The sequence below is a fragment of the Passer domesticus genome, chromosome 6 (assembly GCF_036417665.1).
Source record: "Passer domesticus isolate bPasDom1 chromosome 6, bPasDom1.hap1, whole genome shotgun sequence".
Classification (NCBI taxonomy): Eukaryota; Metazoa; Chordata; class Aves; order Passeriformes; family Passeridae; genus Passer; species Passer domesticus.
Genome location: NC_087479.1, coordinates 25,322,094 through 25,350,049, shown reverse-complemented (window position 1 = coordinate 25,350,049; position 27,956 = coordinate 25,322,094). Strand labels below are relative to the sequence as shown.

Below are 27,956 nucleotides of genomic sequence, written 5' to 3'. Positions count from 1 at the left end.
CTGTTGATGAAGTGCATATTTGCAAAATGATGTTACAGTCTTTATTTCAAATAGAGATAATAACAAGTGTGTGATGCTTTCCCACTTTGGTGGCAAATCAAAACACATGCCAAACGGTACCTGAGCACTTGTGCTTTGTAACAAGAATTGATGTGTGTGGATAGATCCAGGCTGTAATCCTGCTCTGCTGGGAACATGGAGCTTTCCAAAGCACTGGAAAGACCAAGATGTGCTGCAAGTGCAGAGTGGGCAAAGGGCCTTGTTTGCTAGGCTCAGGTGCATGACATTAGGCTCTTGGTGTTGTCAGGAAAATTAATGCACAAACATCAGAGGTTTATGTCCAAAAGGGAGACATAAGGAGAGGAGTTCTTTTACTTTATTTGAATAAAGGGAGACACCATGGGGCATTCCCCTGGGGTGTCTCAGATTTTTGGAGGACACAGCCTTCCTTTCTATCCTAATTTCCTGGCTGCATTTCCCTTTTCTCTTTCCCCATTAGCTGAGGCACTTGAGATGTACAGACTTCCCAGAACACCTGATACCAAAGATTGCCCTCTTTTTAATCCTCCTTTTTTATTATTCTTATGGAATTTAGGGTCTTTCCCCATTGTTTCTTTAATCTTTCAATATCCAATTTCATTTATCAGCAAACCTACAGCGTTTTTGTAAAGGCAAATATCTTTTCCCATTCATCAATCAGTGGAATCCTTCCCATTGTTTTTTTATCTCTCAGTGCTAGTTTTATCTGCCAGCAGACCCACAGCTTGTTTGTGAAGACAAACCCGTCATTCCTCAGTGTGAACAGGCAAGGGCAGAGTCTCGCAGAGTCAGAAGGAGCTGCCTTCAGCCCCTGCTGGGTGCCACACTGGGCTGGCACTGGCAGCCCTGTGACTGCAAGCTGACCCTGCTCAGGGAGCCCGTCTGGGCTCAAAGGCTCATCCCTTTGCTGCAGGATTGACTTGGTCTGGCCCAGCTCAGTGGCTCATCGCGCAGCTGCCTGGGCTGCAGTGCTTGTGGAGAGGGATAAGATCTGGAGGAAACAGGGAGGGGTGGGACCCAGCTGGCTCAGGCTGCTGTTTCATCATCCTGTCAGTGCAAAAAGCACACCCCTGCCTTTGCTTGTGCCACATGCTGTGGGTTGCTACGGTTATATTGTCCTGGTATTTGAAACATTTTCAGATGGATCGTTTCCTAGGAGAACAAACAACTGCTTTTTGCCAACATCACGCACACGGCTGGCTCGGGGCACTCTCCAGATGGTCCTTCAGCAGGCTCTGGAGGTGCCGCCCCATTCACGGCCATACAAAGAGCCCGAAACTCCTCATGCGTGTGCTTCGCTCAGTTTGCACAAAGTGGGAGTTTGAAAGGGCTGCATTCAGGAGCTGTGGCTGCTGCCTGGAATCGCTCCAGCTGGTGAAAGGCTCCAGCTCCCTCCCTCTGGTCTTGACAAACACAGTGGAGCTGCTGAGACAGGTTAGTTGTGCTGGCTAGCGTGTTGTTTTCTGCTCTTCCACAAAGTTCTGACTACGATGTACCTTCAGATCTGTGGAAAATAAATAAATAAAATACAGCAAAACTCTTAAAGTACATCAACGCTGAAAGATAGGCATTTAACACAACTAATATTTCCAGAAACCGTGATCAAAACCTGGGTGCTCAGTTTTGCACATCTGTTGATTTTTGGAGCTGGGAAAGAACACAGCCTTGTCCTCAGCAAGCAGGGTCATGTGAGGATAGCTCATAGCAGGGAAGCCAACCCAAGCACGGCTGTGCTCTCACCAGCTTTCTGCCACAGGCTGTGGGAGAGGACTCAGAACAGCATTAAATATAGTTGCAGCAGAACCTGCCTGGCTAGTTTCTCGTGGATGTGTGCTTTGAAATCTTCACTGAGATGCCCTTGCATGGTGCAGCCTCGCTAAGGACAGCACGGCGTGGCTGCAGCAGGGGCGTCTGCAGGGCTCGCTGGTTTGTCAGCTCCCCACAGCTACATCTGCTCATCTCAGCTGGTTTCTGGAGACCTTCTGCCCTGTTAACAATGAGAAATATTGCCACCTTTCCTTCTTTCCTCTTCTTAGTTATAAATTATTATTATTCCAACAAATTTTAATACAATTATGGAGCAGACTCTGCAAACTGAGCAACTTCTATAAACAATTTTCAGTTTTCATTAAAAACCTTTTATGTCCATATTTTTGGATCTGAGAGAATGGATCAGTTCTCTTTTTTGGAGACAAAAAATGCTGAGAAATTCTGCTGGAAGTAAGTTACAAAATATCAAAATGAGGATAATTTGAAAGTTGTTAACTCGCTGCTAGTCCTAATCCTGTCCCCTTCAATTTCCATATACTTAGCAGCTAATTACTCCTCTACGGACCCGGGGAGAAACATTTTCAGGTAATTTTCCCCACCCATAGCTGCTCGGAGGCCCACCCTGGAAGAAGCAGGGAAAACCTGGGCTTGTTTTTATGGGTGCCACACCTATGGCACCGGCTCCACCCCGCAGGGAATTCCCACGGTAATTGCAGGGCGCAGAATGCCGGCAAACACTCGGCCGGCTCCGGCTCCAGATCCTGTAAATGGAGTAGAAATCCTCACGAATGTGCTCGGCCTTTTCGCAGTCCTTGTCCCTGTGAGGGTTTTCTGTGCTAGTGCCTGTCTCCTGCAGCCCAGAGCCCAGCCAAGCTGTATCTGCCCAGCGCAGAGAGCTCTCAGGGCCTTTGCAGCTGCCTGAGACAGTGTGGGGGTTGGGTTTTGTTCTGTTTTGTTTGGGTTTTTTGGTTTGGTTTTTTGGGGGGGAGGGTTGTTTGTTTTGCTGCTTTTTTTTGGTTTGTTTTTGTTTGTTTCCCCTGCTAAACAGTGAATAATGGGGTTTCCTCCAACAAGACTGACCTGGTCTGGTCTGTGCCTTTACCTCTTGTGGTCAGACGGGCAGTGACATCTTTCCACCCGTAGCTGAAACCTAACTGCGTTTCAAACACTGCAGTGCAGACCATGGCAAAACCCCCTGCAGATGATGCAAGAGGAGTGGTGCAGGAGCACGGGAGGCAGAAGATGGGTTTGTGTGCCTTGCCTGCCCCTCGCAGCTCACAGGATCCGCCTGCCGTGGGCAAAGGGCCACAGCCTCAGCTGCCATCTCAGCTACTGGCGCAGCAAGAAGTAAAGGTACCAAAACCCCCTCCTGGTTTCCCTGTTCCCAAACTTCTCCTCCATTCAAAAGTACCGTATTTAAAGGTAGTGTCATGGGCTGGGAACCCCCTGTCTTGCACGGTTTCCTTCCGCTTTTCTTCTTCCTGAAACGCAGCGCCTTTGTCATCCCACAACCGCACGGTGCCCTCTGAGCAACAAAGGGAGCACTCGCTGTGAGCTCCATTCATGATGTCTCTGCAGACTCGCCTCCCCGGGAGACCCTTCGGGTGTGAGGATGAGGAGGGAGGAATCCTCATTTTATCCTCCACCATTCCTCAGGACAATAGGCAGTGCCTCTGGGCACAGGCAGCTTGTAAAACCCACAAAATTGAAAATTTTTTTGGCCAAAATGTTCCTGATTTTAAGCAGATAATGAGCCAGGGAAAACAAACTCAGCATGTAAATAGAGAAGAGGTGCTGTACAACCAGCACTCAACAGCGTTTTTAACTTTAGTAGAAATAGAATTTTCACAAAGAGAAAAATCCCTTTAAATCCCACGAACCCCTCAAGCCTGATGGGATCTGGAGAATTAGGGGCTATGAGCACATCGGACTGGAAGTCTTGGTTCTCCTTCTTTCAGCAGGACAGCAACCAGGCATTACCAAGGACTGTGTGAAATAGCTCATTCTAGCAAAGTGCATTTGCCCCTCCTCTGGAGGTCAGGGATTATTTGTTCACTGCTGAAGGGAAGCTGCTTTAGCCACAGAGCCGGCTGCCTTCCTCTAGAAATCCCCCCGAGGAGAAGCTGAGTAAGCTGAACCAGGGGATGCTGAGGCCATGGCAATATTTCCCTCCTAAAGCAGCTGTTGCCACATACAACCAATCAGAGGAAAAAAAGAACAAAAAAGGCAAACAACCAAAAAAAAAAAGGAAGGGAAGGGAAATGTGCCCAGGGAAATGTTATGTTACTAAGGTCCCTTGCTGTGTTCAGCTGCAAGGCAAACTTGGCTGAAAAAATGGGAGGAATGTGCCTTGTTTTCACATAAGGACTTCAGGACTGCAGAGCATCTGTCCTGCAGTTCCCATGGGATTGGTTTTAATCCTTTTTTCCTAAATAACCAATCTGACTTACAGATGTGTGTGTTTTCTTCCCAGGTCCTGCAGGCTTGTTGGAAACATCCTCAAGTGTTTCCTTCTCCAGGCAAATGAGTGGGAGAGATCCCAGCTGATACTTGGACTAGGGAAGGACATTTCAGCTCAGCTTATGGACCAAGCCTTCTGTTTCTGCAGTATTTCAGAGCAGCACAGTGCTGCAGGGGGTTACATGGGACCAGGATGGGGAGCACAGCTGATTGTCACTGACTCCAGTCAGCATGTGGCCCTCTGAGGCTGCACACAGTGGAACTCGGGTGCCAACCCAGTGTTTTCCACTTGATTCACTATGAAAGTGGATGACAGCAGCGTTAGAAAAGATCATATGAAGCAGAAAATGGCATAAGGCACCTTACGTGCCCTGTTAAGCAGTGAGTATTTTCCTCTCACTGCCTGCAGACAGTGCAAGGGGCATGGGAGCATCCTCCTCCTGGCCAGGGAGCTTGTGCCCAGCTTGGAGTGAGAGCAGTGGAGGACACTGCCTGCCTGCACTAGGGAAGTGAGAAACTCTTTAATGAGAGCTGTCAGGTGCACTGTGTTTGCTTTGCTCTGGGTGATTCCCCAGAAAACCACAGTCCAGGCCAGGCGAGTGGCTTGGCGCCGGCTCTGGCACAGCTCCCCTGCTGGAGTCTTCCACAGGAGCTGCCACAGCAGCTCCTGCAGCAGCCAGGCACACACTAAGCAAAAAAAAAAAAAAAAAGAAAAAGAGAGTGGAGACAGAAAGATGATCCTTCTGGCTGTTCCCAAGCCCAAGAGAAAGTCGTGCCTTATCCCTAGTTTCTTCCTTCCAAACCCAAGAGCAGGAGTTGCAAGTGACCACAGGAAACACTCCACTTTCTGAGAAAGAAACTCCAAACACCTAAAAGCAAACAAACAAAAAACAAGCCAAACCCCCCTAAATACAACAAAGAAAACCAAACAAAAACATCACCAAAACCAAACAAACACCCAAACAACAAAAAACAACCAAAAAATTATCTGTGTAGTGCACACATTTACACTGAAATCCAGTACATCCAGCTAGAAATTGCATCAGCTTGATCCAGGTGTAATTTTGCTGTGATGATAGCCATTTCAGCAAAAGTCTTCAGCTGTACCTCTCTGCCCTGACCTGCTTTGGCTGCCTGACAATTGCCTTTCCCCTTCCTCAGTTTCTGCAACTTTCTGTGTTTCTGCCCCCCAACCCTGACACTCACTGGGAAGCTTTCCTGGGTTCTCATAGCTGTTGTGGGCAGTGTCATGTAGCAACATTCAAAACCAAGTTTTATCTGGCTGCTTCATGGCAATTGTACACTGGCATCTGATTTTGGTCCTTCGAAGTGAGATCCTCTCCTATTTCAGTATTTGGATCTTTCTCCTCATTGCTCATCTGCCATGCCCGTGTTTAGTTCAGCATGTTAACATTTACAGTGACTTCATGGCAAATCCACCCTGCAGCTCTCTGCATCCAAAGGAAATGGGATAAAGAAGGGCACTGGCAGCTCAGCTATGACACAGTGTCCATGAAGCAGAAAGATCAGCTTGAACACCTGCCTTGCTGGCTTAAAGAGAGTGGAAGTGGTGAAGCTCTCCTTGATGAGCAGCAACAAGTCATGGCAGCTGAGTCACCAAGACACCTACCTGTCAGCAGGTGATCTGGGACACGTCAGCCATCCCAGAGGACCCACGTGGGATGGCACGTGCTGCTCACACGGCAAAGGTTCAGCTGTGCATGTTACTGGGGAGATGGAAGGTGGCTGTCACACCACAGTTCACATAAGAAGTGAAGGGAGCCCTGCACATAGTGCAGGACAGGTACTTTTACTTTCAGTGCTGGTTTTGTTTATACAGCCTGGGTGGAGGCAGGAACCCCACCAAAACAAGCTTACAAAAGGAACATTTCATTTGTGGAAGGAACATGGAATTTCCCAAGGTAAGAACAGCAGGTTGAAGTGATTGCATTTCCATCAAGCAGCTGGCATTCTTTCCAGTGCCCCACTTCCTCCTCTCCAGCCTTGCCTGCTTGCAGGCCGAGGGCAGCTGTGGCTCAGGGCCAGCCCTGGAGGTCAGTGCCTGCCTGCCTGGAGCCATGTCTGTTTGCAAGGTGAGCCTCTGTACCTGAGCAGAAGCAACACCCGTGCACTGGGACAGCTTTGCTGCTCTGCTCCTCTCCTCCCTGATGCTGGGTGGCCCCAGGCCCTTCAGAGGACTGAAAATTGATGCTTCTGTTTGCCATGGTAAAGCACTGAGAGCCAGCAAACTCTTCTAATTTTCAATTCTCATTTTTTCTCTTTCAATAGGGCATACACTTGTGTGTGTAAGTTGCCATTTTCCCTGACAGTTTCTCGTGGCAGCCCCATTTCACAGCATGGCCAGTATCTATTTCCCTGCTGTCCTCCTGACCTTGATTGCTCATCTGAGGGGGCCCCTCTCCTACCTCCAACCTGCTCTGTGCTCCCAAGTTCTCCTGCTGGCTTCACCTGCTCATTCCCATGATAAGCCTTCAAGGCCCTCTCTGTCTTTTTTATATGGAAAGTGCACAAACTCCACCTCTCCTTTCTTGTAGGCTCAGCAAAGCCTCTTCCTGCTGCTAGGAAGACTTGCTGCTCCTTCCTGTCCTGGCAATTTGGTGGACTTCTAGGAGGGTTCTGCATGGTTTGGGCCACAAGGATTTTCATTCTTCTAGATCCATCTCTGGAAGAGGTTTTCAGTCTCCCTGCTCTCCCTTACTCCTCCCACTGGAGCTAGATTCCCCTTGAATGGCTGATGGACTAACTACAGTGCAGTTCCCTATGCTTGCTTTGGGCAAAATTGCACAGGTTAATTTAAATTAAGGCATCCTGGCTAGCTCTGCCTGAACTGAACTAGAGGAAAACTCATGCAATCCTCTCTGCCAGCTGTGATAGGAGTGCTGTGGCAGCCAGGCAGGCCAGGGTCATCAGCTCTTCCACCTGCAAAGCTGGGCTCAGCAAGCCATGTGCTGTGCTGTCCTTCTCCACAAGGGGCCAAAACCAAACCAGCTCTGTGCTAAGCAGAGGGGCTTAGCTGGTTAGCCAAGGAGGTTAGCTGGAAGCACTAGTCACAGGTTCTGCTGGAAGATCTGCCTATCCTAACATCCAGACTCCTCAGAGGCTGGTGCTGGCTCTTTCCTCAGCTCTGGTGTGAACAGCACTGGCTCTCAAAGCTTTCCTCTTTTCCTCCCGAAATATGCCAAAGTTAACACTCTTCCAGGTGAACATAATAAACTTCCAGCTAAGGAATCCACATGGGAAAGGGGTGTCTTGTCCTGCAGTGCAAAGGCCATGGAAATGAGGCCTGACCTCCATGTAGGAGAGAGACATCTCCCTCCCTCCCTCATGCCACAGATTCAGGACAGTGGCACAGGGTCAGGAGCAGAGTGCAAGAGTGTGGGATTAGGTTGCTTGGCCAGGAGGGAATAAAGGTCTAGCAGTCCTTGAGTGAGCCCATTGAAAGGTCCCACTTGGGTGAGGCCCATGTGGCTGAAGCTCTCTTCACAGAGAGCAGCAGGCACAACCTGCCCAGGATTTCCCCTGGGGAAGACAGTGAGAAAGCTCAGAGAAAGAAGAGAAAACAATTCTTATCTTTATATGCCGCTCCTGTTGTTTGGCACATGTGGAATGTGTTATAGAGATTGTTTACCAAAGGTGATTTGTTAATTGGACTCTGGTGATGGTTGTTTTGATTGATTGGCCAATTAGGACAGAGCTGTGTTGTGACTGTTTGAAAGAGTCATAGGTTTTCTTTAGTTTAGTATAGTAGTAGTATAGTAGTAATACAGTATAATATAGTATCGCTTAATAAAACATTTCTTCAGCCTTCTGAAATCATTGGAGTCATTGCACGTTATTCCTGGGGGTCGTCCTGCATCGTCACACCCAAGCAGATGCCTGGCTGTTCAGGTGCTTCCAAGCCAAGAGAGAAGCCACTAGTGAGTAGTACATACTGCACGAGCATGGAGTTGCTGAGCACAGGCTTTCCAGATGCTGGCTTTGGATACAGGCTTTCACAGCCTAGCAGCATCCCAGTTTAGGGTTTGAAATCTCTTTTGGGATCCATGCCCAAGTGTCAATTTCCACTACTGGACAGAAAGTATTTTCTCCTGAAGCAGGGATGAAATAGATGCTGTATTCCTGTGGCACTTTAGAATGCCCTTTTGTAGGCCCTGCAGCATGAACCCCAGCTGGGAGTGGATTATATTGCTGTTAGTTGTCCTGCTGTTGGGTAGTTAATATAGACACCAACATGGACAGAAGCATCGCCCTGCACAGGCCTGAACTACTAATTGCTAAGAGCCAAAGTGATGGTGAGGTTATTTATATCTCAGCCTTCCCAGCATTGGTCATGGCTGAAGACAACACACCAGACTGGAAAGACCTCTGGGCTGGTGATTGGGGTGGTCTTATTGAGTGTCAAACTCAGCCAGTTCCTCAACAAGCTATTTTCTTCATGTAACCCTGTGTTTTCTTCATGTAACCCTGACACATCTTGCAATAGCCTGGCTGGAAAATCTATTGCAGCACAGAGAGCAATGTGAGCAGCACCTTCAGTGGCTCCATGTGTGCCCAAGGTTGATCATCCCTGACATTAATTATGGGTTTGCTCCACCCCGAGGATGAGGCCTGTGTTTTCCAGTATAATCACATGAGCTCAGATGGCCCCAAGCGCAGCTTTGATTCTCACACTGAGCAAGTGCTCGGGGAGCACGTGTGGCTGCTGCAGTGCCTGGCAGGTAAACGAGCTGGGGCTGACGGTGGTGAGCCTCCTTGGAACCTGTCACCACATCCTGGATGCTGAGGATGTTGTTGCAGTGCCTCCTGCCAGGGGCTCCCTGCTCAGGTAACTTCACAGCCCCTTCCTGCAGAGCTGTCTCTGGTGCCAGTAGAGGCTGCCAGCTCCTGTGGTAAGGCTTCAAGGAACAGACTGGTTTGTCACCTCCAAGTTGGTAAATCTAATCAAACAACACACAAGAGTTCAGTGAGCTGAGAAACCTGCTTTGCACAGGAATTTGTGTGATCAGAGTGCCAGCTGTCCAAAGCCAGGACTGGACGTGACTGGCTGCTCCAGGGTGGTAGTGGGCCAGGAGAAAGAGGGAGATCACTGGAACTGAAACAGCAAAAGCACACCCTGGAAGCTGTGCCTCCTTGTAGGTAACTCTGCAGGCTGGATGGATGCCTGTCTCCAAGCACTGGCATTACTCTGTGGCTGGAGTGTGTCCCCACAGGTGTCCTTCCAAGAGCTGTAACTAGCCTGATGAGCTGTGGTGTAGGGAGGTGGATTTATTCTGGTGGTAGAAAGGTTTTGGGGCAGGGGAGTTCCCAGCTTTTCATGTCATCTGAGCTTGGATGGCTGCAAACTTTTGACAGCAAGCAAAGCTGTGCCAAAATTAATGACAAGCTATTCCATATGCAGACCATGCTGCTGAATTTGGTGCGAGTTTCTATCCAAACCAGGGCTCAGTCTGTCCTTGGCAGGCAATCTGCAGGGAAGGATTCCTCTGACCTTTACCCTGCATGAGATCCACTGAGCACAGTCCAGTAACCCTGAGCTGACATTGAGCAACCCCAGCAAAACAGCAGCTGTGTCCAGTCACCCGAGTGTTTGGAAATCCTGGACTCTGGATTGCACAAAATACAGCTGATGTGCCCTGGCTGTACAGGGCAGACTGTCCCCTCATGCGCCAGGACCCCAAGAGTACAACCTGCCAAACTTACCACACGCATGCAGCTTCTCTCAGCACAGGAACCTTTATGTCAGGCCAGGAAACCCCAAACAGAAATAGGGAACCCCTGCCTGCCCAAGCAGCGTGCTGGGAATTCTCCATAGCAATGCACTGTGGGCTTTTTGCAGCAAAACCATGACCCAGCTTGCTTGCAACAAGCCACGTGCTTTGCTTGGCCCCGGAGGCCAAGGCTTGCGTGGTTTCCAGCTCTCCAGGCAGCCTGCAGAGGCAGGTCCAGCAGCAGCCTGGCTGCCAGCTGCGGGGCAGGGGCTGCAGCCCCCGGATGCTTCGGCACGGAGCCATGGCTGACGTGCTGGGCAGCCTGCCCTGCAAGATCTTCGTGTTTCCTCAGGCAGGAGCAGGCTGAAGTGGTGGGCGGAGTGTTAGTGCAGAGTTCAGCTCCAGCTCTTCATCTTGCTCAAAGAGTATCTAGATTAAAAATGCTGGATTCTTTTAGCAAGATATATATTCCTCTCCTAAGGGGCTGCACCCATGGGGAATTGTAGTTATGCATTTTCCAGTAAACAAGAGAGGAGCAAAGTATTTCACCTGCTTCGCCCCCCGGCTCCCTGTCCTTCTATGCAGTATGGGTTTCTGCTCCCTGCCTTGCTCAGTTATTCTGTTATGGGAAAGGGACAGTCTGCTGTCCCTGGGTGTGCTTCTTTCTGCGTGCCTCGAATCAGGGGACAAAAGCAAAGGCCAGAAAACATTTTTCACAGAACAGATCTGTCATGACCTCTGATCCTGGGTCACCTCTTTTGGCCTGCTGTGCTGGCCAGCCTGAGACTTGAGTGTGCAATTCTGGCCTTGACATCCCCCTCTGCTTGTGTAGGCAGCCCCTTGCTCTATTTTCTGGGCAGCAGACGTGCCCAGTGGACTCCTGCAAGCTGACAGGCACACAAAAGTGAGGTGATGCAATGCTTATCACTGCCATGCTTACACCTTTCCAAGGAACTGGTCTTTTATCTCCCAGGTCCACATCCCACTGCCCTTTTGCCTCCGTACACACAGAAAAGTTCTCTGTAAGGAGGAACTGGATTGTCTGGAAAATATCCTGCAATTCACTCTGCCAGCTGGTTCTGAGCAGCTGCTCTGTGTGGCTCTGCACTTGCTAAGATGTGGTAAACAAATCTCCAAGGAGTAGCTTGAAGGAGAGATGGGCTTTTTCAGTATAGACAGTAAGTGCAGGGAAGGAGAGCACAGCAGGGACCTGAGATGGAAAGGAAACAGGAAGACCTGTCACCTCTTTATGTGTTTTACTCTCAGAGCAGCAGCCGTCTTCTATACTTCCCTTAAAAGAAAGAAAAGGCAAAGATGATTCATGTCCCATTCCCCAGCTCAGCCTTGAAGCAGCATTAGTGTGACTAAGGTCCTTGCTGCATCATTTCTTTCTCCATCTGATGCCGAGAAGGTCGTAGCAGGGCAGATTGTGATTAAGTGGAATTTCTCAATGTTGAAAGACATTTGAGATTTGTCCCGGTGATTAATAAAATTACTTAGGGGGCCATAGGAAAATCTGATCCTATACATTTTTTTCTGAAGAGCATGAACCCCTTGAAAGTCCCGTGTGTGAAGGCTTAGAGAACAGCATTTGCATGGGGTGCCTCTGCCAACAAAGATGAGCAAAGGTGAAACCCATGATACCACAGGGCCCCTGCCAGCAAGAAATCCTCCTGAATTTCCACATAGCTCTGGTTCACAGCCTTTCACATTGCCTTATTGCACGCTGCTGGAAGAGGTCTGCTAGTTTAGAAGAGCCTAGAGCACACGAGGGAGGCCCAGTGCACAGACAACAGCCCAGATCTTGCCAGTCCCAGCAGAAATTAAAGCAGGTGTGTTTGCAGCTGCTTTAACACTGTAGCTGATGGTTTTACCAGTTCATGTTCCTCATGGCTCTGCAGAGGAGAGGACAGGTAGCACACACACTCCAGGCAGCCTGCCCTGGGAAGCACCTCCTCTGCAAACACCTATTTAAAGGCAGTCCCTGCCCCGGGGAGTTTGCAGCCCACAGCTGGGGCAGAGAAGCTGCAGGCCAGAAGCCTGTGTGGGCTGTGACTCCATGTCCCACAGCAACATTTTGTGTCTGCTGGTTCGTGGTGCCCTAAGATGCACATGCAGCCTGCCAGGGTGAGGAGCAGCAGAGCTGGATGGGGGCAGTGGCTTTGCCCCAGTCACACACGTGATCGAGGGCAGAGATGGAGCCAGACCTGGTCTCTGCCTGTCTGTGCCACTTGTTACTAGAGGGTGCTAAAGAGGACAGTTTATGTTTTACTTTCTTTCAGTGGTGTTAAGGAGCAGACTGAATCCTCCTATGCTACAGCACAAATCACTGGTTATCTGTACCTCATTTTTCCCATTGGGAACTTAGAACATTTGTACTGTATTTTAAGTGGCTAATACCACATTCGGTCAGGCTCACTGCTGTTATTGCAATTCCTAATTTAAATTACTGGCTGTTTGCTAGCAAAAACATTTATTTTCCTTTCCCTCATTCCTTTGGTATTGATCAGCCTGTTCTGTCCTGGCTTCTCAAAGGGAGGTTTTCTCTCGAGACGTGAAGCTCCAGTTGGCAGATGCTGGAAGCATACAGCTCTCACAGAGGCCCCTTCTGGGGACTCTCAAAACTGTGTCAGCAGCATGTCTGCCATTCTACACGAGTTCTGTGAGGTGCTGTGCACAGACAGAGGGCACAGTAGGTTGCTAGTTAGCAAAAGAGATGCTCTGAGAGCTAGTTCATTAGGTATATGATTACAGCTCTGCAGAAATGATTTAGCTATCAGCTGTAAGAGGGAGAGAGACACTGATGAAACTGCTGCACCACATATGAGAAGAATCATCCTATCTGCAGCTTGATGCAGCTCATGCCACACACACACTGTTCAAACAATTTCCTCTTGCTTCTACATTTCTTGTAAGGCAGCCAGGCATGTCGAGCTCTCACTTTCAAGGACAGATCTTCAGTACACATTTGGATCCTGTCTGAGCAGGAGTCAAAAAACATCAACTGGTGTTGATGGGATAAAGGCACTTAACTTTGCATCCAGGGGAGCAGTCGGTCATTGCAGCAAAATTTATGTCAATCACAAGTCACAGCCATACATTTCAGGGACCACAGGGCTTAGCATGTTCCCCACTGAAGCTTTGATGCCTTGCAGATATTTGCATATATCACCACTGCTTCTTTTTCTAACCTCTACTTAATTAAAAAAAAAAAAAAGTTAAAATGGAATTCCATGCAAAGCAGCTCCATTACTGCACCAGCTTGCACTTTCCTGTCTGAAGAGCTCTTGGAGGCTCAGTTCAGGGGAGGTGAGCTACTCTGTTCACTGGAGGTTAAAAGCACAAGGAGGTTCTCTGCTTTAACCCTTTAAAGTAGGATGTTTTGCAGGGGTTGCTCTCATTTGTAGCTTACTTGCTTCTGAATGTCATTACTGTTTACATCCACTGTAGGTGCATTGTGCCCTGAACTCTGGATTTCCACATTCCAGTGGCAGACTGATGAGGTTAAGTGGGACCATACTCTGCACATTTCACTGATCTCACACATCTTGTCTTTGACTTCCTACTGTGGTTTACTGAGGCTGCTACTCAACAGCTAATGGAATAGGGCTTGGAATGCCAGGCACTGGAGAGGACATATCCTGGCCAGACCACAGGCTTTGATGTCAGGAGCACTTGTATCCAATGCCTGGTCCTGTGTAAAGACTCAGCTGCCACCAGGAGCAGAGAGCAACTGGGCCCAGCTGTAAATTCAGTGAAGCATGTGTCACAGCACTGCTTTCTGGGCTAAGCAGTGATTGAAATGTGCCCTGTCACTAGGGCATACTTGATTCTCAGCTCACTCTGAAAAGACTCCTTTGTGATGGCACACAGCAGCATGCCTCCATCTTCACCTCTGGCTGGCACAGGGTCACAGCCAGCCTGGGTAAAAGCTCTCCATCTCCCACAGGCAGGCATGTGGCAAGGAGGGGACCCTGAGAGGCAGGATCATCTGTGCCACTGCCAGCACTCTGCCCAGCAGCAGCATCCTCACTGATTCACCTGCACACCTCAGCTCAGGTGGAAGACCAGCCACGGCCTAAAGGGAGACTGCTCCCAAGTTGTTTTCTTGGTGTCCTCAGAGACAGGACTCAGAACCTCTGGGACTGAAGATGAAGATGATATTTCATGTGCCATTTAGCAAAATTATTAATAAGTCTACACAGACATGCCTTATCCTGTGATTACAAGGAACATGCAGTTTCTTCTGACAGCATTCAAGAGCCCAGCTGTGAATTCAGTGAAACAGAATAGCTACAGAGAGAACATTTTTCTTAGGGCCATGTTGAGAAACCACCTGTGGTGATGTTTCATGATGAATGTGCTCCCAGCACCAGGGACTTGCCTCCAGGAAGAGGACACACTGAGCTGTGTTTGCTTTGTTACTGAATAAAGCATCTGCATGGGAAATACCTAACACTCCCTGGGTGATGTACCTTGGCATCACACCGTGGGTTGAATCAGTCTCCAGATATGGCCTAAGTCATGGAAGAGCTCTCCAGTGGCAGGACACTGGTTGGTGTCAGAATCAGCATCAGTTTACCATCCAAAAGCTGTACACTTGACACAGCCCCAAAACCTTCAGCATGAAAGGGTCCTCAGGATCAATTTTGAAAATATCACCTCCAGTGAGCTGGGTTTTCTTCCTGATATATTTAGAGCAGTCAAAAGAAGGAGTCAGTGGTTGGAGAGAATAGGATGTGTGTGTGTGTGTGAAGGGGGCCAGGTGCTGAGGGTGAGAGGAAGCAGAGCCAAGCAGACCTGATGGAAGGCTGCTAGCTCCAAGGCTAAATGAAGGACTGCCCCTATGCAAGCATGAGGAGTTTAACAGCTATTACATGGAGGATAATTGGATGCAAATTTGAAGGCTGTCTTTTCAGAGATGGCATGTTAGGCCCCAGGATGGAGGTATTCCTAGTTCACATGACTCAGGAAAAGAGTGGGAGAGGAAGGAAATTCTACTATGTTGCAATCACAAAAGTTAGGAGAAAACATTTTTCAGGTGAGTGAGAAAATAAACATCTGAAGTTTCCAATGAGTAAGAAAAAAAGTGAAATAAATTCTTGTTTTCTGAGTCTAAAGAAGTAATCTGTTTCACTTGGGAAGTTCTCAATACGGTTTTAGTCTTCTATATTTTTTTAAAAAATTCATTGTTTCTAACTGAAACAAAGCAGAGCAAAACATCTGACAGAAGGAAAAGTGCCAGCAAAACCTCAACATGAGCAGGGCAGACTTGAGGCTGCTCAGGGAATTAACAAGTAAAGTCCCCTGGGAAAGTGTTTTTGCAGACGCCAGGGTCCATAAGTGCTGGTCACTTTTTAAACATCACCTCCTAAGGGCACAGAAGCAGGCAATGTCAGAAGTTAAGGAGGTAAGACAGAAGTCCAGCTTGGCTGAACATGAATCTTCCCTTGAAAATAGGCAAAAAAGGAAGGTGTGTGCCCAGTGGAAGCAAGGCCAGGTAACATGGAAAGGATATGGAGATTTTGCTTCCCACCATAGAGAGAAAATTCACACTGACAAAGCTTAGCTGAGTTGAAGCCAGAACTGTGGGGGGATAATAAAAAGAGTTTTTTCAAATATGTTGATGGCAAAAGGCAGCATAGAAATAACATCAGCCCATTCCAGGATGATTCCAGCCCATTCCATGTCCATGTCACCTCACCTCACATGGACACAGCAGAGGTGTTTAATGAGGTGTTATTCTTTGCCTCTGTCTTCAAAAGAGATGACAGATTAAAGGGGTCTCAGTGCTCTGAGCTGAGGGACCATGGCTGTGAGAACGATCAACTCCCAGTTGACCCTGAAATTGTGTGAGATCTGCTGCTCTGGCTGGATCCCTAAAAATCTATGGGGCCTGATGGGATTCACCTGAGAATCCTCAAAGATCTGGCTGATGTCATCACAAAAACTCTCTGAATTATTTTTGAGCAGCCTTGAGAACCTGGAGAGGTCCTGGCTGCCTGGAATCTGGTGAATGTTGATCTGATTTTGGAGGGCAAGACGGAGGACCCTGTAAAAAAGAGGCTTGTCAATCTCACTTCAGTGCCTGGCAAAGTTATGGAGATTATTCTGGGAGCAACTGGAAACCACCAGAATGACAATGCAGTTACTGGTCACAGCCAGCACGGCTTCATGAGAGGAAAGTCCTGCTTGTCACAGCTGACTTCCTTTCATGACAAGCTAACCCACCCAGTTGATCGGGGAAGCCAGTTGATGTAATTCTTTCAGATTTCAGTAAAGCTTTGATACTGTCTCTCACAGGATCCTTCTGGACAAAATGTCCAGCTCACAGCTGGATCAACACATCATGGGATGGGTGAGCAACTGGCTCAAGGGTCAGGCACAAGGGTGGCAGTGAATGAGGTGACATCAGGCTGGTGACCTGTCACTGGGGGGGTCCATAGGGCTCCAGCCTCAGCCCTGTGCTCTTCACATCTGCATAAGTGTCTTGGATGAAGGACTGGAAGGGATACAGAGCAAGTCTGCAGATGATCCAAAACTGGGAAGGGCTTCAAGTCCCTTGAAGGCAGGGAGGCCCTGCAGAGAGACCTTGACAAATTGGAGGGCTGGGCAGTCACCCACTGAATGATGTTCAACAAGGGAAAGGGCTGGATTCTGCACCTGGGATGGGGCAAGCCTGGATGTGTGTAGACTGGGGAATGAGAGCCTGGAGAGCAGTGCCATGGAGAGGGACCTGGAAAGGGCAAGTTCAGTATGGGCCAGCAGAGCCCTGGCAGCCAGGAGGGACAACTGTGTTCTGGGGGGCAGCAGGCACAGCATCACCAGCCAGGCAAGGGAGGGGATTGTCCTGCTCTGCTCTGCACTGGGGCAGCCTCACCTCGAGTGCTGGGGGCAGTTTGGGGTGCCACAATAAAAATAGACATAAAAAAGATGGCAGTTTCCCCTTTCTGCTTTGTGTGGACTTTTCTGAAAAAGGAAACAGAATTATCAGTTCCTTACTTTACGAGTCCCTCAGATACAGGGGTGTCCTGTGGAGGGAAGTGAGTGATTGGATCACCTTGGCAGTCCAGCTGTGTGGAGAAGAGAAACTGGCTTTTTGTGTCATCACCCAGAGCAGGAAGGCAGATATCCTGGAGTCCTGGCTTTCCCTGGACCTGATCACCTCCCTTCCGTTGGGACAGAGTCAGAGGAAAGGATGCTATGGGCAAACCTTAAGCATTTCTGCATGAAAAGTGCTACAGCTGGGCTGAGCTGTGAAGGGGAGGAGACCACCTCAGCAGTGGACCTGATCTGCTGTTGGTGGTGGGTCCCACCTAGGTTTTCCATCCTGGTGGCACTGTTGCCTTTCTGCCATTTCAGCTGCTGAACATGCCCTTGCTCTGTTTTATCCCCTGTTTGAACCTGGCTGACTGCAGCTGAAGCTGCCAGCCTCCCACACAGCTATAGGGCTGGCCCTGCTTCCACCCCATTATTTCAGTTTCCATAGGTCTGAGTGCTGCTGCAGGAGTGCTTATCCAGGCAGGAGACACAGCAGTTTGAGAGCTGGCCCCTGCCTCCGTGGGGTAGTCCAGCAGCCCAGCAGCAGGTGGACAGATGGAAGATGTTGGGTGGCCAAGTAGTTTTTTTTAACTCCAGCAGCCTCATTCATAGACTGTTAGAGAGGAGGTGGAGATCAAGTGTGCTCCGGGGTGAGGGGGATTTGAATCCCCTGCCTTGGGAGTGTTTGCCCCAAGCTAGGCTTGGCACAGCCTGGAGTAAGGAGCCTCCGTGCACTTGGGGGAGGGCTTGTTTTTTTTGTTTGCTAGGGCAAAACATCTCCAAGAAGATGCTGCCAGGGGTCAGATTTAAGTTTTTGGAAGAAATCCAGAAACATCACCCTCGATGCATACTGGAATGGAAGCCCATCCACTTAGTGAAATGGAGAGAAAAGGGTTTTATTCACAGCTGGGCAGCCTTTTCCCATACAGAGAGGAAAAACACCATGTGTCCTCCCACGCTGCAGAAGCACACACCACAGCCCGGTTCTCTTTTCCCACTGCTCCGTGCTCCTCAGGGTGGGGGCTGCCTCTCACTTGACCCCTGGCACTCCCCGGTGAGAACAAAGCATTGCTGAGGCAGAGCAGCAGCACTCAGAGTCCTCTACAGAGCCTTGGGAAACTCCCTCTCCTTCAAGCTACTGAAATCCAGGAATAATAATTAACCAAGCTAAGTGTTGCACCGTAATTGTAGCTGTGTGCCCTTCAAGGTATGCATGCATATTAAAAGATATTTGTGTTTTAAGGCTCTTTCTTGAGCCATACATTTGCTCACATTGTGCTTGCAGCTGGAGAGATGAAAATCTTACCTTGAAAGATGCACAGGAAAATTAATCTGAAGTAGCTAAAATTATGAATGGGGGAAAAAAAAATAAATTAAAGAGGTGCAGGCTTGTTCCTTCAGAGCAAGGAAGCCCCTGGGGCTGGTGGAGGACAGGGAAGAGGCAGCACCCCTGCAGCTGGAGAGGCCATGGAGCCTGGTGCCGTGGTTCATGGCCACTGTAACAGGGCAGAACTGCAGAAAGGAGTGAGCGGGGAAAATCCCAGCCCTCTTCTGACGGGACTGGAAAGTCCTGTTTGGAAAATTGGATGAGGAGGCAGTCCTGGGAAAATCTGAGCACTGGATCATGGCAAGGGCAGGCAGTCAAGCCTCCAGGGTATTAGGGGGAGTTTCTGCTCCAATCTCTCTGGACTTAAACTTCTTGGATAATGACTTGATAAACATGCCAGCATTTAAAGAAAACCTTTTGTTCCTGTTAATACTTCAGAGAAGGGACAAGGAGGTGAGAGATGCCAGAGCTGTGGCAGACAGCTGCTGGAGAAGGGGAGAGGCTGTGCAGCAGATGTCCAGGCTGGCTTGAGGGGACAGGACTTTCCTGTTCCCTCATCCCTCAGAATACTGTGGATGATACTGAGGATACTCTCCTCAGCAAAGAGCTGCTGCTGGGAGCACAGCAATGCTGGAAAAAGCCCTTCCTCCACCCCCCTGAAATGAGGGTAGCCATTTGTCCAGGGAGAGATTCTTCCCTGCCCTCCCTGCATTCTGTTTTGCAATCCTTACTTCTAGGAACAACCAGATGCTTAATTATTTTCAAAGCTCAGCTTCCACAGAAAAATGATATGTGCCTGGCCCAGAATCCACCATCATCAAAGATTTCCTATTAAAACAAATCACAAATTATACTCGTCCTTCCACTGGAGGCTACAGTGTCTTTCCTTGGTTGTTTTTTTTTTTTTTTTTTTTTCTGGTTTCACCTTTTCCTTTACTCACTCAACCATCTTGCTCATCCAAATCTGAACTGGAGCTGTGGGGGAAGGCCAGCAGCACTGAGGCTATCCCACTCTTCAGGACAGGCTGAGTCCTGGTGGCCTCACTGCCTTCTGGTGCATGAAGTCCTTGCCAGGAAGGCAGGTGGATGTGCCCACCAGCTGCATGCAGGACACATGGCTGGTAAACACTGTTGGCCCTGCTTCGACCTGTAGTTTTCAGTGTGTAAAATGCTAAGCAGCCGATAGGGACCCCTTCCTAATGTTAAAAAAGGCCGAGGAAGGAGAAGACAGTAAGGCTAAGAAGTTAGACCTCTCTCTGTTTGGGGAGCAGACGCCCACACCTACATGTCAGCCAGCTCACACAGCCCAAGCTGTGTGCCAGGAATGCTGCACCATAATGTGAGAGGGGCAGAACAAAAAAGTGGGAGGGATGGTGAAAGGGGTCTGCTCATGACTGCAGATGTCAGGCGGGCTCTGGAGCCAGTGGGAGCACAAAGCCTCCCTGCGCATGTCTCTAGGTGCAAGGTTGCCTTTTGCCCTTGCTTTTTCTGCTTTCCAAAGATGCAGGGAATGGAAGAAAAGGGCTCTAAAGTACTGGGGGAAAAATCAGGCCTTGGGCTCTGCTGCCCAATGTTGCCACCCTGGCAGTCTGTATTTTATTTGCCACCACTCTAAGGTTCTTGACAAGTCCAGGGCTGATGGTGAGAAAGCTGAAAGGCACTGAAGGAGGCATCTTGGTTGTGGTTTGGGTGAGAAAGGCCTACAGTGAGCAGGAATGCAAGGAGGAAGAGGAGGGTGTGGGAGGAAATGAGAAGTTTTGTTCTTTGTGTATATATAAGGAATATAAGGAAGTATGGGAATATCCCTGTGGGATTATCAAAGAGATTTACAAGAATGGGCAGCAGGGAAAGGCTGGAAACAAAAGGTAACCTCACGCTGTGTAATGTAATGACAGGTGAATGAGCTGGTGTTGCAGGTGAAAAGGGTGGGGGGGGGCCATGCAGGAAAGGGGGAAGGAAAAAATGAAGAGGCAGAGGCAGATATGAGTGCCAAAGGCAATAAAAGCAGAGGACACAGGCAGGGCATGGACTGAGGAAAGAGAGGAGGCTAGTGGAGAGAGGGCCAGTTAGGAAACCTAATCTGAACGTCACAGGATCTCAGTCTGCACTGGCATGGATGGTCTTGGAGCTTGCAGAGCCACACAGGGCATGAGGAAAAGGTGCTGGGACAGAATTTTGAACCCTGAACCAGTGTGGGGAGGCACTGGTGGTAGAAGCAAGAACAAGTTAGTGTGCTCTGCAAACAGCAGCCATCTGAATAAGGAAAAAGAGATACTGGAAGAATAAATGCACAAGGAGTTCTTGCTCTATATCCTACAAATGGGACTGTGCCATGCATCTGCCAGAATCCAAGAAGACAGCATTAAGGCAGCTTATCACCAAAACCACTCTCAGAAGATCTTTAGAAAGGTATAGGTGTGGAAAGGGCAGAGACAGGGTGGACATGCAGCAGTTAAAGGGCATGTGTTCAAAACTGGGGGTGCCAGGGGGATGTCCTGCAGTGGACAATCTTCCCATATCATCAAGTGAACAGGCAAAGCTCTCCAATGAGTAATTCTGCATTAGCAATGCACAAATACACAACATGTCCCAACCTATTTTGCTAACAAGCACATGTTCTCACATTAATCTCTGTCCTACTTGCTTTACCCATGGTTCCTCTGCACATATTGCATGGTTACTTTTGCATGACAGGCGGAGGCAAACAGTAGCAAAACCAGCATGTGGTGTTTCAACAATGATTTGTTTAGCTGCAAAACTTCCTCATACAGTAAAACATTTGCTTAATTTATTAAACCATTGCAGAATTATTGTAAGATTATAGCAGTGCCTTTCTAGATACTCTGTCTAAATATTGCAATGGGCAGCCAAGAATGTACCACTGCCTCCGAAACTACTCGGCCAGCCTGGTACTACTGATAACTGCATTTTTCTCCATCCCTCTGGCCTTCAAATGAGAAGTATTTGCCTTCAGATGGTATCTATTTAAATATTTGCATACCTGGTCCAGCCATGCACCCAAGGACTTTTAGAACATTGATAGCTATAGCTGATGAATGCCTCTGCAGGGCCTTGACAGCATTTCCAACTCCTGTTTTGCAAGGGGAAATGCCACCATTTCTATTTCCAGCGTGGAATCACTTGGGGTTCTTTGCTAATGAAAAACCTGTAGCAACAAGTGAGCAAACTCCCACAGTTAACACTCCCAGCTCAGAGTTAATAGCTGGTCAGAGTGCAGGATGAGTTCCCAACAAAGAAAAAGTTTTGGCAGATTCTTACACAGTCCCACACCTGGAAAATGCAGGTTTGCAGTGCAGATGTAGCCATGACTGCCAGAAGGAAGTTTCAGTGCATATACCTGGGTTATGCTTGTGCAATGAGAGTGGAAGAGAAATAAAAATGACTCAGGATGGCAATTTTTTACAATCCTTTCCACAGTGGCCTTTGGCTCCCATGCAAATTAGGAAGCACACAGCCAGCTGTCATGTTCTTCCTCATACCAGCAAACTCTCCTTAGAGCAGGTTGTGTGTCAGGAACCCTTTGGGAAGAGCAGGACAGAAAAAGGAATGGGTATCCCTGTGCAACCTGGGGCCATAGCATTCTCCAACAGCCTGAGATGGGCCAGGTGCCAGCAGCACAGAATTCCCCTGGCCAGCCCTTGGCAGAGCTCCAACAGCCTGTGTCAGCAGCTTTGCTGCTCCCTGTTTCCATCCAGGGGGTACAGCACAAACAGGGCACGGTCACCTTTTACACAACTCATCCTTTCCATGGACACACAGCAGGCTGAAAGTCTGCTGCTGAAAGTAATCCAGTATTGTGATGCACTGTCAGCAGGTAATGAGGTGGAGCAAAGGATTTGGGCAAAGTGATTCGTCTGCCTGACTGCTGGAGAGAAACTTGAGGAATAACTGAAGCAGTCAAAGCCACATCCTTCACTGCTATGAACTGGACAAGAGCTGTAGCTACTGCAGTGTGGATGTGGGGGTGCCCCAACTGAATTTCAGGGATGCAAGGCAAGTTCTCCGGATGTGTTCCCTCTTCCCATGGAAATCCCCTTCGGAAATTCCAAAGGGGTCAGAGTTCAAGCTGAAGCTGGGCCAGGTGATAAACAAGAGGTGAATAGACACAGGGCTCTGCTGCAAACCTCCAGCTTCCCCTGGCAAGAGTTGCAAAGTTATTTGAGCTGGAACAAAAGGTGCCATGAGGGCAGGTGGGCGGGTGCTGCCAAAACCAGCATAAAACCCCCTCTCTAGTGGGCCAGCAGCCTAGTGCTGGAAGAGAGGGGGAATCCCAGCCCCACGATCCGCCTGCTGCAGCGGGTGCAGGAAACAACACCTACGTCTGCTTCCAAAATTAGCTGCAGCAGAAGGGCTGAGAGCTGCAAGCCGCTTAGATGTCTTACCACTGCTGAGGTGAATCACCTAAAATCCCTGAGAATGTGACCCCAATGGGCTACTAGGTGTTAAAACGTTTCTTAAAAAGCAAACCAGGTAGATTCCCACGATCTCAGGGAGGAGGACAATGAACTGTTTTACAGACCAGGTACGGTAATCCGACTTTTTTTAATAAATACATATCTCACATGTACCAAAATAATTATAAACAAAAAATGTACAGTATTTACACAATATACAGTTGCTAAAAAGTGTAGCAATTATGACACACACAGTGTGAAACACACTTTTCCAATGCCCAAAGTTAACATTATTGCTACTTTTGCTCAAGAGCCAAGACGGCACCAGTCCCTTGGTCTGACTCCTCTACCTGGGAAGCCTCACTGAGAGCAGCTGAGGTCAGTCAGAAAGGACAGGGACTGCCACCAGCGCAGCACAATCAAATGTAGAGTCTCTGAAAAGGGGTGTTGGCATGAGTCCACCTTGTCACAAAAGATCACTTGTTCCCTGTAGTACTTGATGCCACAAGAAAGCTCCCTGTAATGAGCAGGTTGGATGTGTAGTCTGTTACCTTTGCAGGGCTGAGAAGATTGGCTATGTGGCTCTTTATCAGGTGGTGTGAATAATCACAGATCTGTACTGATGTTACACATCCCACTCCTGTATTTAAACACAAGGGAGATCCTGGAACTGTCCTGTTACAATAACGTGCTCCTTCTCCTTGCTGGGCAGTGTAGTATTTCCCTCCTCTTTTTTCTCTCCACATTGTGACTTTCTTTTAGGTCAAGAAAGTCAGTCCTTTTCCTATACATATGTATACAGTCACTTATTTTCAGAGAAAGCTCTGCTTTAAAATGCCAGCTGTCGTCCTCCAATAAGGCAGTCATCATATATAAGCTGTAAGAAAAAAAAAACCAAAATGCTGTTAATGCAAAAATCTTAAAAGTATCATATCCACTCTGGGATAGCAGCCAAATTCTACATACAAATTCTTCAGCAGTGTATAAAATTTCTACATCAAAATGGTTACATTTAATGCAGCACTCAGAATGCCAAAAAACAAATCCTAGGGAGGAGAAAACCACCCACCAACTTGAATTTTCTCTCATGAGGTTCTGTGTCAGCAACAGAACAGTGTTCAGAGAACCATGTCACAAGAAGTTAACCTCCATTCCCTCATGTTCTTTTTTACATTTTATTCTTACTCTGTTTACACGCTTCCTCATCTGCCATTTTGCTGACTGCGTAATCTTTGGAATACCCATCTGTTACACAGCAAGGGGTCACTGGGGCATGCTATCAGAGCAACACCAAAAAATACCCTGCACAGAACAGGATTTTCCCCTTTCTCTTGTAAAAATGAAAACAGCTACTTACTTCATCCTCCGTGAACTCAGGCTCCGATTCACTGCTCTCTTCATCCTCACTTTCTGGCAACATCTGCAGGTCAGCTGTGGTCAGCTGCTTCAGCTGCTCCTGTATGCTTGAGTTGTCTCTTCCCCACGTGAGCTGATAGGGGGAATAGCCCTGATAGGTCACTTTGTTCACGTCTGCCCCATGTTTCACCAAAAGCGACACTAGTTCTGAATTCTGCAGATCCACTGCCAAATGTAGTGCTGTTCTGCCATTGCATGGCTCCTGTGTGAAAACAGAAAAAGGTTTGGCATGTCAGGAGACGCAGAGCCACTGTCAGACCTGTTGATTCTTAAGACTAGTGCTGATTCCAATCTGATTCTTAAGAGCCCCACTCAGGTAAATTGATGGTACACATTACATACCTGTGCATTTACATCTGCTCCCAAGGACAGCAGATACTCGACAATAGCCAGGTATCCCTGGATAGATGCTAAGTGAAGACACGTATGTCCTGAAAGACACAAACAAAGGGAAAACTTGAGTAAGCCTAATTCAATGCTTCATCATTACTTAAAAGTCAAGATGACAGGCCAGGATGATATCTAAATTTGCAATTCATTCACAGCAAAAGGGTGTTTTCCACAAGAGCTTTCCAGCTTCCAGTATAAATAAAAGGGCTGGATTTTGAAAGGATTTCTTGGAGGCTTTATTCCAGTGTTTGAGTGCATCTTATTACAAACAAAAAAAGGAGGAGCATGGCAAAGGCACTCTCTAAAAATGCAAAGTTCAAGGCCATGAGAGACTATAATCAACAGTGAGAAGGCCTACAAGACAGTGCCCTTTAAAAAAGTCAGACACTGCTGTATGCTTTGGACTCCTCAACTCGCAAATGGGACAAAATAATCCTTCTCCACCTCTCCAGAGATCTCTGAGATCCACAGGAGGCCGACCCCACCCTGAGGGCAGCCCACCGAGAGGCAGCGTTCAGGATCAGGCGCGTGTCCGTACCGTTGTAGTTGGCTGCCTGCAGGACAGCGAGCAGGTGGTGGGGCTGGCAGTACTGCGTGAGCACGCTGACGCTCCTCAGGGAGCCCTGCTGGCAGGCGATGTGCAGGGGGGTGTTTCCTCGGAAGTCCCTGATTTCCAGGTCGCATCCGGCCTTCAGAAGATGCTCAGCAATTTCAGGCTGATCAGTTATCACTGCCAGGTGAAGAGGAGTCTGCAAGCGCAAGAGCAAAAGCACTGTAAGTTACACCACAAACTTGGAAGCAACATCTAGACAAGCAGACCTCTTGTTCACTTGGTGATTTCTGCCAACAAATAAAAGCATGAAAGCACACCCCACAAACTCAGTGCTTTATGCTTCCCAAGTTGTTGTATAGTTGTCCATTCATCTGGAAGTGCTGAGCTTTGGGCTCTCTGGATAAACCAACCGCCAGCTGGTATGAAGGGTATCATTAACATCTCCATAAAGAGGGATGCAACCCATGGCATCATATTTGAAAAATGTGGGCGTTAAATGCCAGTCTCTCAGGGGAGAGGAAGCATTGTACCAACCCTGGCTGGAGCCAGCTGGGGATTTTCCGGAACGTAGGCTTTGATTCAATTGATTCCATCAATTAAAACAAAAAAATCAAAGGGACTTTTTGGGGGAAATTCCCTAGAGGGAGTGTGTGGGTGTGCCAGGGGCTGATCTGGATTTGGGGCTATGGAGGTGAAAGTACCTGGCTGAGGTTGTTCTGAAAGTTCAGGAAAGCCCGGTCACCGGCTGCCTGCTGGATCACCTCCAGGCTCAGGGCTTTTTCCTCGTGAATAATGGCCAAGTGGAGAAAACTGCAGGGGGAAAAAAGGAGTAATTAAGCAACACGCGTTAACCCCCCGCCGCCACGCTGAGCCCCGCTGCCGCCGGGCCGGGCCGGGCCGGGCCGGGTCACGCGCGGTGTCGCAAGCCGGGGCTTTCGGCGCGGCCGGGGCTTTCCGCGGGGCCGCCTCTCCCTGGCGCCGCTCCAGGGACTTTCCGCACCCCCTCCCTTCCCTCCCGGCGCGGCCCAGCGCGGCGCCGCCCCGCCGGCAAGCACATCCTGTCCCGGACTGGTCGTGCCGCGTTCCCACCGTGTCCGAGCCACCCCTGCCCCGGCCTCGACCCCCACTTACGTGTCCCCGTCCTCCGTCAGCTGCTGTGCCCAGGCGGGCGGCTCGCGGGGCTGCAGCCGTATGTCCTCCAGCTCCTTCACCAGCTGCCGGTACTCCTCCTCCTTCATGGAGTCCAGGCCACTGTCGTGGCGGTCGTCGAGCGGGAAGGCGCCCTGGCGCTCCTTCTTGGGCTGCTCGTAGCCGTCCATGGCGGGCGGCTCGGCGGCGCGGCGAGCGGCGATCATGGCGGCGGAGCTGCGGGCACTGCGAGTGAGCGGCGGCGGCGGCGGCGCCTCGCATATACAGCGCGGCCGGGGGATTTCTGCGGGGGAGGAGCCGCGGAGGACGGGAATTTCCAGCCAGTCAAAGCCCGACCGACGGGTCCGGTCCTGCTCGGTGCCGCCGGCGCTGGCAGGGAGGCGCAGCGGCTCGGGCCGCCCAGAAGGGGCGTCGGAGGGGAGGGAAGAGGCCGGGCCGAGAGGGAACTTGGCGTTTTTCCAGGGGGAAGTACTCGCCTCTCCGGCGTCCCCGTCGGTACTTCCCTGCCGCGCCCCGCGGGGATTTCCCTGCCCTACCCTGCCCGATCCTGGGGCTCCCAGTGCCTCCTGCCCGGCGGGGTCCCTCGAAGGCCGAGGAGCGCCTCAGTGCCGGGCACTGCTGGCCCTGATTGCACCCCGCGTCCCCCCACATTCCGGCACTTTCGTAACGTAACATTCTATGCCGGAGCATAGAATAACATGGGTTCTGTAAAAAAGGGTTTTTTCCGTCTTGCAACTATTTCTGGCCTCACTGCTTTTTTTTTTTTTTTTTTTTTTTTAATTTTCCCATGGGATGGCATTCCTTTGAACTAGAACTTAAGACAAAATAAAGGTCCGTCTACACCAATCCCCCCTGCCATGATCAGGGACATTTTGAACTGGATAAGACCCCCATCTAACCTGACCTTTAATTCTTCCAGGGATGGGCATCCACCACCTTTCTGGAAACCTCTGGGTTGCCCAGAGGGTTCACCACCCTCATTGTAAAAAATCTTCTTCCTTATATCTAATCTAAATTGACCTTCCTTGTGTTTAAACCCTTACCCTTTGTCCTATGGCAGCAGGCCCGGCTGCAAAGCCTGTCCCCATCTGTTTCTGTGGGCTGCCCTCAAGCTCTGCAAGGCTGCAGTGTGACCTCCCAAGCCTCCAGCCAGGAGGCCAGGCTGGCTGTGAGCATTGGCACTCCCAGAAGCTCCGTCACCCACCAGGTGCAGTGTAGCACAGCCCTCGTTCTTGCACAGTCTGCACAATGACAGATCCCCGAGCCTCTGAGGATCGCTTTGAAGCCTGGTGAGAGGGACCACCTTAGGAGTCATTAACCAGCACTTATCTAACTGTTGGGAACAAGCTTTTTAGCAAGCCCAGGGCAGCAAAGTCGTGGTAAAATGTCAGGGAATCAAACACCACTGGAGCAATGCTGAGGCTGCTGCTGGATCAGAACACTGCATCTGCCCTGCTTGAGGAGTGGCACTTCTTGGGGACACTCAGGCAGGATTGCACATGATGGATGTTGTGCTGCCATGCCTGCAAGTGTGCAGGTGTTGCCTCAGCATTTAGAGGATGTTGCATCTCTGCTGTGTAAGTTTTCACTCTGTAACAGAGCAAACCTTTTGAAGAAGAAATTACATCTTCAGTCACTATTCTTACTTTCTCTGGCCATTCCTAGTA

General features: G+C 49.3%; 1 protein-coding gene and 2 long non-coding RNA genes across 5 annotated transcripts; 1 reads left to right on the top strand and 2 right to left on the bottom strand.

The window, feature by feature from the left end:
• Window positions 1–15: 15 nt before the first annotated feature.
• On the bottom strand, window positions 16–2,428 carry LOC135302920 (uncharacterized). Its single transcript, XR_010364474.1, has 2 exons — window positions 1,848–2,428; window positions 16–1,543 (listed from the first exon to the last, which is right to left on the bottom strand). It is a non-coding gene; the product is annotated as an uncharacterized LOC135302920 (long non-coding RNA).
• Window positions 2,284–14,372, top strand: LOC135302919 (uncharacterized). 3 transcript variants are annotated; one of them, XR_010364473.1, is made up of 4 exons: window positions 2,284–3,162; window positions 4,283–6,191; window positions 6,559–6,575; window positions 6,825–8,953. It is a non-coding gene; the product is annotated as an uncharacterized LOC135302919 (long non-coding RNA). The 3 variants fall into 3 exon arrangements; XR_010364472.1 differs by lacking the exons at window positions 6,559–6,575; window positions 6,825–8,953 and adding an exon at window positions 13,449–14,372; XR_010364471.1 differs by having other exon boundaries at window positions 6,559–8,953.
• An 8,538-nt stretch (window positions 14,373–22,910) lies between these two features.
• On the bottom strand, window positions 22,911–26,689 carry NFKBIA (NFKB inhibitor alpha). Its single transcript, XM_064423948.1, has 6 exons — window positions 26,272–26,689; window positions 25,842–25,950; window positions 25,126–25,336; window positions 24,540–24,628; window positions 24,139–24,399; window positions 22,911–23,658 (listed from the first exon to the last, which is right to left on the bottom strand). Exons 1-6 carry the CDS (start codon window positions 26,493–26,495, stop codon window positions 23,611–23,613), a joined length of 942 nt encoding a protein of 313 aa, XP_064280018.1. The 5' UTR covers window positions 26,496–26,689; the 3' UTR covers window positions 22,911–23,610.
• Between the last annotated feature and the right edge of the window lie 1,267 nt (window positions 26,690–27,956).